Source organism: Lissotriton vulgaris, chromosome 12 (assembly GCF_964263255.1).
Source record: "Lissotriton vulgaris chromosome 12, aLisVul1.2, whole genome shotgun sequence".
Taxonomy (NCBI): Eukaryota; Metazoa; Chordata; class Amphibia; order Caudata; family Salamandridae; genus Lissotriton; species Lissotriton vulgaris.
Window position 1 is genome coordinate 576,007,499 of NC_141700.1, and position 12,305 is coordinate 576,019,803.

At 41.8% G+C, this 12,305-nt stretch overlaps 1 protein-coding gene across 1 annotated transcript in view; it reads right to left on the minus strand.

Moving 5' to 3' along the window:
- LOC147677780 (fatty acyl-CoA hydrolase precursor, medium chain-like) overlaps positions 1 to 12,305 on the minus strand; it is a 223,154-nt gene that overhangs the window by 42,031 nt on the left and 168,818 nt on the right. The window contains exon 11 of the mRNA XM_086945439.1: positions 8,549 to 8,696. Coding sequence (XP_086801565.1) covers positions 8,549 to 8,696 — 148 coding nt within the window. The remainder of the gene's footprint in view (positions 1 to 8,548; positions 8,697 to 12,305) is intronic.

Sequence of the window (12,305 nt, forward strand, 5' to 3'; positions counted from 1 at the left end):
GTTTGTGCGTGAACGTGATAAATTTAAAACTACCTCTAGGATACCAAACTGATTTATTGTGCAGTTCCTGGGGTAGGATTAAGAAGACATATTGGACACATGTGAGTAAAAATGATCTTGCAAGTCCCATAAAATAGTGAAAGTGCTCAAAAATGTAAAAGGTCTACATGTTTCAGCCAATACTATCCTAATATGTTGCCTTTCATTAGGACCAAAAGCTCAAGTGGAATTTCCAGTTTGAGTTGTGAATGTGAGCACACATGCTAGGGTGTGCCTAAGTGCGGGGAAACTCAAACTTACTAATTTGTCTTTTTTTGGGTAAGGGCACTGGGTGGGGAGCAGTTGTATTTAAAAGAAAAGAAGTCCTCATTTCCACCACACTATGATATAGTAAGTGTAACCAGCTACATTAACTACAGCACAGGGATGTCGAAGTGGAGTGGGTCCGAGAATATATGGGGGCTTCAAAGAGATTTGGCTGTTGATTTGGAATGATAAGGAGGAGCAGAGACTGGTGCTAAGATATCTTGAGGAAAGCAAGGCGCATGTTATGATTTTTCAGGAAACCCAACTCATTGTAATTGAGAGTAGAGCCCTCTTTTCTAAGTACAGGTGGAGAAACAGTTTTGTAGTATCAGATCAAGATGTCTGTTGAAGGGGGTCGGAGAAGAGGGGTAGGTGTAGAAGTGTTGGCCTCAAAAACGGATAATTTTTGCAGATAGGCGGTGGTGCACTCAAGGTGGAGAGGGTTGGAATTTATGTGCTCTGCCTTTTATGGCCCAAACTCGGACGATCCCTCTTTTTTAGCAACTTTGTAGTGTAATTTGATTGGGGAAGATTTCAATACTCAATTGGACCTTAATGTAGATAGGTGTACTAAAAGGAAATGTATGCGCACACCCAAAACTAAAGATTTAAGGAGAATAAGACTTTGGGTGGGTAGGCGCCTGGAGATATAAAAAGGGTTTGACAAGAGGGTGCATATTCCATAGTAAGAAGTATTGGGATTTTTCAAGGCTAGACTATCTCTTTATGGATGGTACTTTAGCTGAAAAGATCAAAGAAGTCAACCATCTACCAAGCCGTATATCCGATCATTCAGGCATAACTGTGACGGTTCAATGACCCGGATAAGTTCAGAAATCAAGATGGACTGTTAATCGTGCCCTTCTCCTGGACACGGAGGTCACAGAGACCCTGAGAACAGCCAGTGAGGATTTTTTTTATTGATAACTTGAGATCTGCTTCCCTTGCTATTGTCTGTGATACCTTCAAAGCTTTTATCAGGGGTGTCTTGAGAAGCCAAGCAAATTTTAGGAATAAAGTAAAGAAAATCAAACTCATCTCCATGGAGTAAGAAATTGCAGTCTTAGAGGGCAAATTGCAAATGAAGGTAGATGAGGACAGGGAACAAGCATTGAAACGCCTGGAAGAGATGCAATCGCATTTTAAAAACAAGTTACACTATCTCTTTATGGATGTTACCTAAGCTGAAAAGATCAAAAAAGTAAACCATCTACCAAGCCATATACCCGATCATTCAGTCGTAACTGTGACGGTTCAATGCCCCGGATAGGTTCAGAGATCAAGATGGACTGTTAATTGTGGCCTTCTCCTGGTCGAGGAGGTCACAGAGATCCTGAAAACAGACAGTGAGGATTTTTTTTATTGATAACTTGAGATCTGCTTACCTTGATATTGTCTGGGATACCTTTAAAGCTTTTCTCAGGGGTGTTTTGAGAAGCCAAGCAAATTTTAGGAATAAAGTAGAGAAAATCAAACTCATCTCCATGGAGCAAGAAATTGCAGTCTTGGAGGCCAACTTGCAGATGAAAGTAGATGAGGACAGGGAACAAGCATTGAAACGCCTGGAAGAGATGCAATTGAATTTTAAAATCAGGCTGGAGATAAAGTATAGGGAGAGATGGCAGTCGCGATCCCAGAGCATTCTTGAGTATGGAGAATGATCAGGGTCACTTTAAGCATGGAAGACGAGGACAGAAAGGACTAGGAATAACATAAAGGAGATGAATGTTAAACCCCCTGAGATACATCTAAAAAGGCAGGAGAGATGCTGGAACATTTGATCTCCCTATTTTCAGCACTATATACAAAGGAGGTGTATCCAGACCTTGATAGGCTAAAGGAATAGCTGAAGGAAAGGGAACAATGTTAGATTAACTGAGGCAGAACGGGGATGTCTAGAAGCCCAGATCACAGAGACAGAGATTTTAGACACTTAAAACATGATAAGGCAGGGAATGTGGAAGGACCAGACGCCATTCCAGTAGAGCTATATTAGCTTTTGAGGGAAGAGATTGTGCTTGTCTGCGGGAAAAATTTTGAGTTCATTTATCTAGAAAATGCCCAGATTCCAGATTCATATAAGGAAGCTACACTGGTATTGATTTTGAAACCAGCCAAGGTCCCCAGAAAGGCAAATTCATATTAGCCAATTTCACTATTAAATGGCGACTATAAAGTATTTACAGGTATATTGGCTGGCAGAATGGCCAAATTAACCCCACAATTAATACACCTGGATCAAAAGGGCTTTGTTAAAAGGTGGCAGATCCATGAGCTCACTCAACAGGTAATAGCATCAACAGACTTGGCCAAGACACAGTCTATCCCGATGGCGGTTGCACAATTGATGCTGCTAAGGCATTTGATATAGTGTGTTGGGCGTATCTCTGGGAGCCTTTGGCGATATTTGGTTTTAGCTCATGTTTTATCAAAACTATCCAGAAACTGTATGGCAATACGTCTGCTCGAATCTTATTCAATTGGGCATTGATAAAGAGCCTTGAAATTAGTAGAGCTAAGGGGCAGGGATGTCCTCTCTCTCCCTCTCCTACTTTTTGATATATATATCGACCCATTTGCCCAACTGCTAAGAAGGGGCCATAAAGTAATTCCTTTTACCTGGCAGCACTTTGAAAATAAGATAGTTTTGTATGCCAAAGATCTTATACTTTACACTTCCAATCCTGCCAGACCATTCCAAAAGTAGAGAAGTTGGCAAAGAAGTTTGGGGCACCATCAGGATATTTAATCAATACATCAAAATCAGACATTATCTGTTGGAATATAAATAATTGGGATGGAGAGGTTAAGTCAGGGATTAAGTACTTAGGTATCTCTATAGTACAGTCTTTGGAGGTTCTTCCAACACTTAACTTAGGAAGGGTGGAAAAAGAGGTTGAGCTATTACTTACTAGATGGAGGAACTTGCAATTTACAATTTATGGGTGAGTAAATCTGATTAAAATGTCAATTCTACCTAAGCTGGCATACCATTTTAACAGCATTCCGCTAGCATTTCCTAGTTTGGCTTTAGCTAAACTGCAGAGAAAGTTCATGAGTTTTATTTGGGGTTCGGAGGGAGATGTTGAGGCGGAGAGTGAGGAAAGGAGACCTGGCGCTCCCAGATTTGCACCTGTATTGCATGGCCTGTCAATTTGAGAACTTCAGGATGCTTCTTGGGACTCCAGATAGTTCACCTTGGGGTAGAATGTTGGGAGAAATGACCACAGAATGAGGAGCTAGGGGGTTTATTTATAAGTTTGGAGCACTGAAATGCTTTAAAAAAGTGTGATTAAAGTTGATAAGAGCTGAACTTACTCTATGGGTCAAAGTTAGGAAAACTTTAGGGATGACCTATTACTCTGAGTTGTTACCAATTTGGGATTCTCCTGGTACATTGGAATGTGTGTTGGACAGTTGAAGTCTCCCCCTGAGGAGGGCAGGGATAGTCACCTGGAGGGAGATATTTACAGAACAAAGTGCAATACCTTGGAAAATACTCAATGATAGTACAGGGGGCTGCCTATCAAGATTTACGTATATTCAGCTATCTTCTTGGTATGAAAGTGATATCCAAGGATGGAACAACACCTGGGAGGAAGAATACCCTATGCAAGACCTGAAATCTAAAGGCAGAGATGTTGCTATGTGGTATTGGAAATTGTCAGACGCAGAGGATAATAGATTGTGGATACCACAGAAGATATGGGAGGAGATGATACCAGGGCAAGAACTGTCCTATCTGTGGCATAGATCCTTAAAATTTCTATACTTCAAGGTTAAATCTGCTAACTTAAAGAGAAATCCTTATTTCACCCTGAATAGATTGTATTGGACACCTCAGAAGGTTGCCAGATTTGTAAAGAACCATACCCCTAAATGTAGAAAATGTGGGTTTCTTGAAGCAAATGACGAACATGTTTTTGAGTCTTGCCCAATGCTTGAAAGATACTGGGAAACTGTGAGCAGGCTCATATCAGAAATTATGGGAACAAATATTAAGACGACTGTGCTGGTCATGTTAGAGGTCGATACTACAACAAGGTGTCTTTTTAGTAAGTCTCAGTGATATTTGCTGTTCTACCTAATATTGCTGGCCAAAAGATAGATATGCATACATTAGTTGGACCCAAGTACTCCCACTGCAGTGTGTTGGTTAAAGTAGTTCGTCTGACTTATAGGTTGGATATTGGAAGTACTCCAGCTAGAGCAGGTAAAATGTGGTCCGAGTATATAAGATGGAGTGGCATCCCAGATTCAGGGGGATGAAAGTTCTATGATTTCACCCAAGAGTTTGGGTATTGTTCTTCATCCAATAAAAGATCACTGGGATCATTGCAAATGCAGTAGGCTGATGGCCATACCCCCGAATAAAACATAGCCTAAATCTGCAGTAGCTATGGTGTTATGAGGGAAAAAAGTACGTTTGCATTGTCTTTTTCCCCCTCGAGTTCCAATTATGTAAATCACTGGCACTCTATTGTATGCAGGTACAGTTCAGGTGGCCCTGGGGTTACTGCAAAATCTGCCCTATATTCAGGAAAATTCAGAAGGAGCAACTACTTTGCTTGGTGGTTGCAGAATAATGCTTTGCATGTTGACAGCTGTCATCCATTAGTGCTCTACTGGAGTATCTCCTTTGATGAGTTATTGTGAGCTAAAAGGAACTAAAGGCATATTGAACGTTTTGATAGGAATCTGTATGTCTGCTTCAGAGAGTGAAGGTACCCTGAATATGTATGTAGGAGAACAATTGAGAACATACAGGACATTACACAGATTGAACCAATCTATGGCATGAAAGACAAGAGAAATATGGATACTGTGATGGGTTTCTGATTCATTGCCATATATATTGAAAATTCTAACCAAGTAGCCAAAATTCTAAATAAATAAATTCATCCAGTCACTGTAAAAAATGTCAGGATTACACATCACCAGTGCGAGGAAAAGTCAGGAATGTGCCACACAATGTTAAGTATGGCAACATTCTGCCCTTTCCCTATTAAGCAACACACTTGCTGTGCTGGGCAGAGTGATATAATGATAAATATGCCCCTCAATACTACTAGTGGGGCAGCAGCACTGATTGGGCCATCCACTTAAGTTGAACTTTAAACATGTTTTAGACCTGCAATTGTAGTCTGGCTGTGCAGAATTAACCTGTCATTTCGACCTGGCAAAATAAACCTTTAGCCAGGCCCAAACCTTCCTTTTCAGTACATATAAGTCACCCTTAAGTTAGCCACTAGACAGCCAAGAGGGCACAGTGTAGTCTATTTAAAAAGTTGGATATGTGCTTTCTTAGTTTTACATGGGCTGGTAGTGATGTTTTTTACTAATGCAAGGCCTACCTCTCTCATAGAAAAACATTGTAGTTATCTTATTACAATTTATAAATGTGAATTTCAAATGGGAACAGGAGACCAGTTCATGTTTAGCGTCATTGAAATTTAATGAAAATCCTATCTTATGGAGAAGACGAGTTTTAAATTACAATTTTGAAAATTCCACTTTTGCAAAGTTGGCACTTTTCTGTCTTAGTTATTTTGTGATTGTAGCCTGTCTCTGGGTCACATGACTGGGTGAAGTTGACAGTTGGACTTTGTGAATTCCTCCTAGACATCCACACACAATATGGAGCTTAGGTGTGTATAAATGGGCCATCACTGGCAGGATGGTTAGAGAGGAACTGGACTCTGCTACCCTTACTCTTGAATAGGCTGTGTACTGCCTCCACACAAAGGGCTGCATAACTCATGTAGTTAGTCGGGAGCCAGGGCCAGGAAAGAAGGGCACCTGTGCACTTTAAAGGACAACCCCAAGAAGCTTCTCCCCACTTCAGAGGCATAACTGGGTCTACATACTGGACTGCAGACATGCAAGACACATCCATGTCACGGGCCCTCACATCCCTGGTTGACGGCAGCTTTGATGATGATTCTGAATGCGTCACAGCTTTGCAGTTCCTTGGAACCTATGCATCGCTATGACTGTGCGCATCCTCGATACTGTACTTCGCATCGCAAGCTTCATGATGGGATTCTCAATGGCAATGCAGGCCCTCATATCTCAGCCTCGCCACATCTCGGAACTGACACATCACTTTGGGTGCCAGACGCATCTTCAACATGGCTCCATGCACTGTTGCGCAAACCAGGATTTAATATACTTTCTACAGCAGGCCTAATTGGACTCCAGTAGCTGGCCCGTGCTCCATCGCGGTCAGCCTGAATGTGTGACTTAATCCCGGTCCAGTTCAATGAGATATCCACAGTTGGCTCTTTGTGCTTTTTGGGGCTATTTTCACAAAATTGTTTGAAATTGCATATTTATTAATTGGATTTTTGTCATTTTGGTCTTGTTTTATTTATTAAATATCATCCTGCTCTGCCGGGTAATAAACTCCAACCACCTAATCACAACTGCATTCTAAAGGTGTTTTGACATGAAAGGCAGTTGGGAGATAATACCTATTTTTTTAAAAAAGAGAGGCATTGACTAAATTAGAAAAACAAATGAAGTATTCATAATATTAAGATGGTGGTCTCCAATTTCCTTAAAATTGACCTTAGATCTTGCATGGGGAGGAACCACAGAAAGTTTGCCAGTTTGCAGTCCTGCCTGTTCAAAATCCTGGTCAACTCTTATGTCAGTATTCATGGCATCTGGATAATGCATGCAGTGAGAGAGAAGTATTCTGCCTTTTTGAAACTTGAGAAATTAATATCAGTCACGACCAAAACCCGCCACTTTCCCACCTTATTATGAAGGGTAGTTCACAGTGCCGTGGCTCATGTGGTATCAATGTTCAGATATGTTCTAACCATAACGTTCCAACCATAATGTAGCTTGCAGTCATGGCTGCCATCATTCCCTGAGTGCTGGGCAGGTGGAGAATTTACCAGGGTCAAGCAAGGTGCTCCTCCATAGCCCAAGACAATGGGGCTAGCAAAGCTCGTAACAGCTCTACTAACATTGTCTGTAGGACGGAACACAGTTGACCTCTAGGATGGCCTCTTTGGCTAGCTAATCTAAGTTAGTAGGAACTTGGAAAGGGAGATGTTACTGGGGAATAAGCCTTAGTTGGGGCTCCTCGTCAGATGCAGTGCTATCAGTACAATGATAATTCTCTTGGATTTGGGTCACACAGTTTCTAAGCTGAAACTAGTACTGAATGATCTGACCAGACCATCTTCCCAATAAAGTGGTGTAGGCCAATAGTTATTCTGGGGATTGGAGGTGTGCAAGGATGTAGTGTACGTTTATGTGAAGGAGGTTGCTAATGTTGATATTTCTCCTTCTGTAATGTATTCTACCATCAGGCTATAAGGCTTTCTCTAAGGAAACAACAACTCCCTGGTCTGCTCACCTGGTGGTTGGAAACCACCTACCCCCTTATAAATCATTTGCTGTCAGTGTGTGGTGACAGGCCAGTCATACCCACAAGGAATGCAGATATGCAACCCCCCCAAAACTGCTCCATATAAAATGAGAACCTTTGGTTACTATGTGCCCTCTAGCTTGGGTATTAATTAGGGCTTGCCGGGGGGGTCAGGTTCTACCACTGGCCTGTCCTTTTGAATCCTTGGTACAATCTTTGCTGCTTTTGTCATGTTTACAAACCTCATACAACTCTGATTATGTTTTTTTATGTTGCCCCTACAGCCCTTCCCATAGCAATCAGCAGCAAATAAGACGGTGTTAAGGATAGAACAAGGTGTCAACAGGGTCTTTGGGAGAATGATGTCAATTTTGCCACCCCGGGTGTTTTATTAAGTCCGAGTGCACAAAATTTCCCTTGGTACTTTTCTCCTTTGTTTCTGGCTCTCCGTTACCACAATTATTATCTCTTCAGTCTCACTGCAGACACATTCTGTGGTTGCCAGTCTGCCTAGGTTCTTATCCATTTACATGTGGAACTGGGGGTGGGCTCTGCTTTAACAGCAACAACAATATTGGTGTTCTCAAGCTAAAATGTTGTTCTGCTCATATTGGAGCCCAAGCCACATCCTTCCTATCAGTATTACCTCCCATTAATGGCCCTGAATACTCTAAAAGTATCACAGCTACACCCAAACTGGCCTAACATTTTGGAAGCAGGGCACTCCTGGGTTAGCACTAGCTAAGGGGCAGTTTTACACTTTTGTCCTTATTGACAGTCCTGCCACATAAACATTTAAACATTACAATGCAAATATTTATATATTTTGAATTTGTAACCTCTTATCTGGAAACTTACCTCTATGGTAAGTAGCTGTTTTTACAGTTGGCAAAATAAACACAATGTCTCCGAGCATCTCAAGGAAAGAGTCTCTTATCATTATGGTGTCCTCAGTCTCACCCAGATATTCATCAATTGCCAAAGGCACAAACTCTGGTATTGATCCCTGTAAGAATAGGACACCACATTGTTTTAACAAGCTATGCGTCTTAAAACTCTTGATTATCTTCTGAGTGATCCATAAAATAGAAACATTTGGATTTATTGAATGTTATTCAGCCTGGACATCCACTTGGCTCAATAAGAAGCTAATTGAAGGTGTGCACAATATATGCATTAATTCAATAATAAAACAAAGTTGACAGGTCAGTGTGATCAAGACTAATGGTAATAATGAATTGAAACAAATCAATAAAAAAAAGTATTTTACTTGGTTTTATTTTAACAAGTGAGTAGGTCTAAGAATGGCCGAGTTTGTGAGGGTGAATTATCTGATAATGTATGCCTTGCGGAAACACATATTCCTTGGGACAAAAGGGAATTGATGGCTATAAGGAGGTGTAACCTATTGACCTATACCTCTCAGAGACCGAACATCCGGGGGTGGGTACAGTCTGGGATGCCTTCAAGGCTGACCTGAGGGAGGAGACTATTAGCTTTGTTGCCCACGCCAAGAGGCATCACTTGGCACAGAACGAGTGGTTACTAAGGGTTTTGGCAGAGGCTGAGGAAGAGCATGTGTCACGGATCAAGCAGGGGCTAGGGGTGGTACAAACTCAGCTTAAGTTTATTGCATTAAAAGCCAAAATTAATGGCTGGCTTACCCAAAGATCGGTCGAAGAATATCAGTCGCACAAAAATGATTCAAACGAGTATGGAGAAACAGATGGGAGAAGGCTGATGATTCGTATGTGGCAGAAAATAGCCAGAAGCTCAATATCTTCAATTAAGAGGGATGGACAAACGTACACAGAGACAAGAGACATACTTTGTGTGTTTCAAGAATACTATCAGCTATTATATAAGGAAGACAGTGGGGCATCCTTGGATATAATTCTTGAGTAGTGACAGAGGTGGAACTGGGGGCTAGCACTGATCAATCCAGTAGGAATTTGAAGCAGCTCTACACAATCTACCCTCAGGGAAAGCAGCAGTCCTGATAAAATACCTCTGGAAGTATACAAGGTACTTCAAGTCCTGCTAGCCCCCATGCTATTGGACCGGTTTCTGGGGTAAAACACAATGGCCTCCCACCAGAGTCTTGGGTAGGCACGGATATTATTACACTCCCAAAGAAGGGCAAACCCCTGGATAATCCAGCCTGATATAGGCTGATACCTTTGATTAACTACGATACTAAGATCTACTCCAATATCTTGGATAGTCAGCTAGGGAAGGTCATAGGTCATCTGGTTTCGCCCTGGCAGCACAGCTTTATTCTGGCAGGGGGACAACCGACCACATAAGGAGGGCTATAACCTTGTTTAACATCACTGCTGAGACAGTGGGGCAGATGGCTATGATCCTCCTTGATGCAGAGAAGGCTTTTGACTGGGTGGCTTGGAGATTCTTATAGGGAATGCTAGAGCTAAAGGGCTTTGGTCCCTAAATAACCACCACCATAAAAGCCATGTATTTCAATCCATGCGCACGGCTGCAGATAATGGCGGAGGAATTGGAAAATATAGGTGTGTCAAGGTGGACTAGGCAGGGGTATCCCTGCTCTCCCATCCTGTTTGTGCTTTATATAAACCCGCTGATAGAGACGATCTTAAACAGCCAAGGGATAAGACCGATTATTAGCGAAGGGTTTGAGATCAAAGTGTTAGCATATGCTGATGATATTGCCATTGTCACCACCAATCCTGCAGAAGTAACCTGGGAAAATTGTCGCCATTGCCGAAATATTTGGGTAAGCTTCTGGATATTCCCTAAGCGAAGGAAAAACACAAGTCATTTGCACTGAAAACCTGGCCTTTAAAGATCCCCAGCGCGTAGACACAGCTGTGTATCTGCATTAGCCAAAGGTAGATAAAATAGGCAGGATTAACTTTGAGCCTCTGGTAAACACAATATCTACAGACCTGAAACAGATAAACAGGCTAAACCTATATATTATTGGCGGGAGTAATGTCCTAAAGATGACAATGCTTCCAAGTTTTTTTATCTATTCGGTCAATCCCAGTGGCAATAGATGTTTCAATTTTAAGAACATTCTTAACTAATTTTATTTGTCATTAAGGGAAGGTGAGGCCTTCTTTAAAATATTTGTCTCTTCCACAGGGTCGAGCCGGGCTGTTCGTACCAAACATCACATTTTGCTATTGGGCGGCACTTCTGCAGCAAAAGCATATTTTATTGTCTATAGGCAATGGCGAACAGACAGATCAGGAAAGTCACTGGGCTCTCCCGTCAATATACGAACTGGCTCTTGGGAAAAAGGCAGTTGGACTCCTGCTGCGGCAGTTAGAGCAGAGCTACTACACGAATGTCCGATTCAAGGTGGTGCACAATGCCTGGAAGATATGGAGCAAACTTTGTAAAGCTATGATGATCCCGAGGCTTTGCTGATATACACCTTCTTTGGAGATCCACCTTTCTTCCGCCCCTTTTCTACGATGCTATGGGAAGATGGTGGGAACAGCATGGCTTGACAACGATAGAAGACCTCTACCTATCAGATGAGATCTGCGCTTTTACCCATCTGCAGCAAGGGTTTGGAATCCCTGATAATCACTATTTCAAATATGTATGTGCAAATTAGGGATTTTTTTTACCACCTTCAGGCCGGCTATATCTCTAGACAAAATATCCTTAGTGGAATAAAAAGAATTTATATTGCATTGCTCGACAACTTGCCAGATGCTCTGGAAAAAACGAAGGCAAATTGGGCAAGGAAGCAGGTAACCCCGATACCGATCTAGATATGGCAATGGCACTAATTGCAAACATTCTTCCATCAACAAGCTTAAAGGCTCAGCACTATAAAATGCTTTTTAATCTGCATTTTACCCCCGCCAAGCTGTTTGATTGGGGCAAAAGATGAACTGGCAAGTGCCCAAGGTGCAGGGAAGGTCCATCCCCATTAGAGCATATTTTCTTTGACTGTGCCAGACTAATTCTTCTAAAGAACAGGGTGGTGCGTTTGTGGGAAGGGCTGCTTGGGCGCAGGATCAATCTGAGCCCCATGTTTATGATTTTGGGCTACAATAGTAGCAGCGGCCTGGGCACTGCCCAGACGTATTTTGTATTTGTCTGTGTATCTGTAGTCAGGATAACAATTGCCGCCAGATGGAAGGACACAGAGCCTCCCACGTTTCGGATATGGCTAACATGGTTGTTGGGGAAATACAACCAAGAGGAAGCTTCATTTGCATGTAGGGGCAGGCAGGCCATGAATAGGGAAGAACAACACCAACTGTCTCATTAATCAGCTAGCCGACTGTTTGTAATTATGCTAGTATTAATTTATGATGATGAATTTTTTTTATCGCAATTTTACAAATGACATGTATTTATATCATATGAATTTTGATATACGATTGGCATCCATCTCTGTGCAATTTGTAATTGTTATTGTTATTGTTATTTTTGATTTGTAGCGCGCTCAATCACCTACAGGCCTCTAAGCGCTCGGGAATCGATGGTAGACAACAACTTTGACAGTACAGAGGGATTTCTCTGGGTAGCTAACAAAAATAATTTGTAAAAAAAGTGTCCAATCCAGGACTTGCAATGTTCAATAAGTTATGTATTGTTGCACTTCAATGTATCC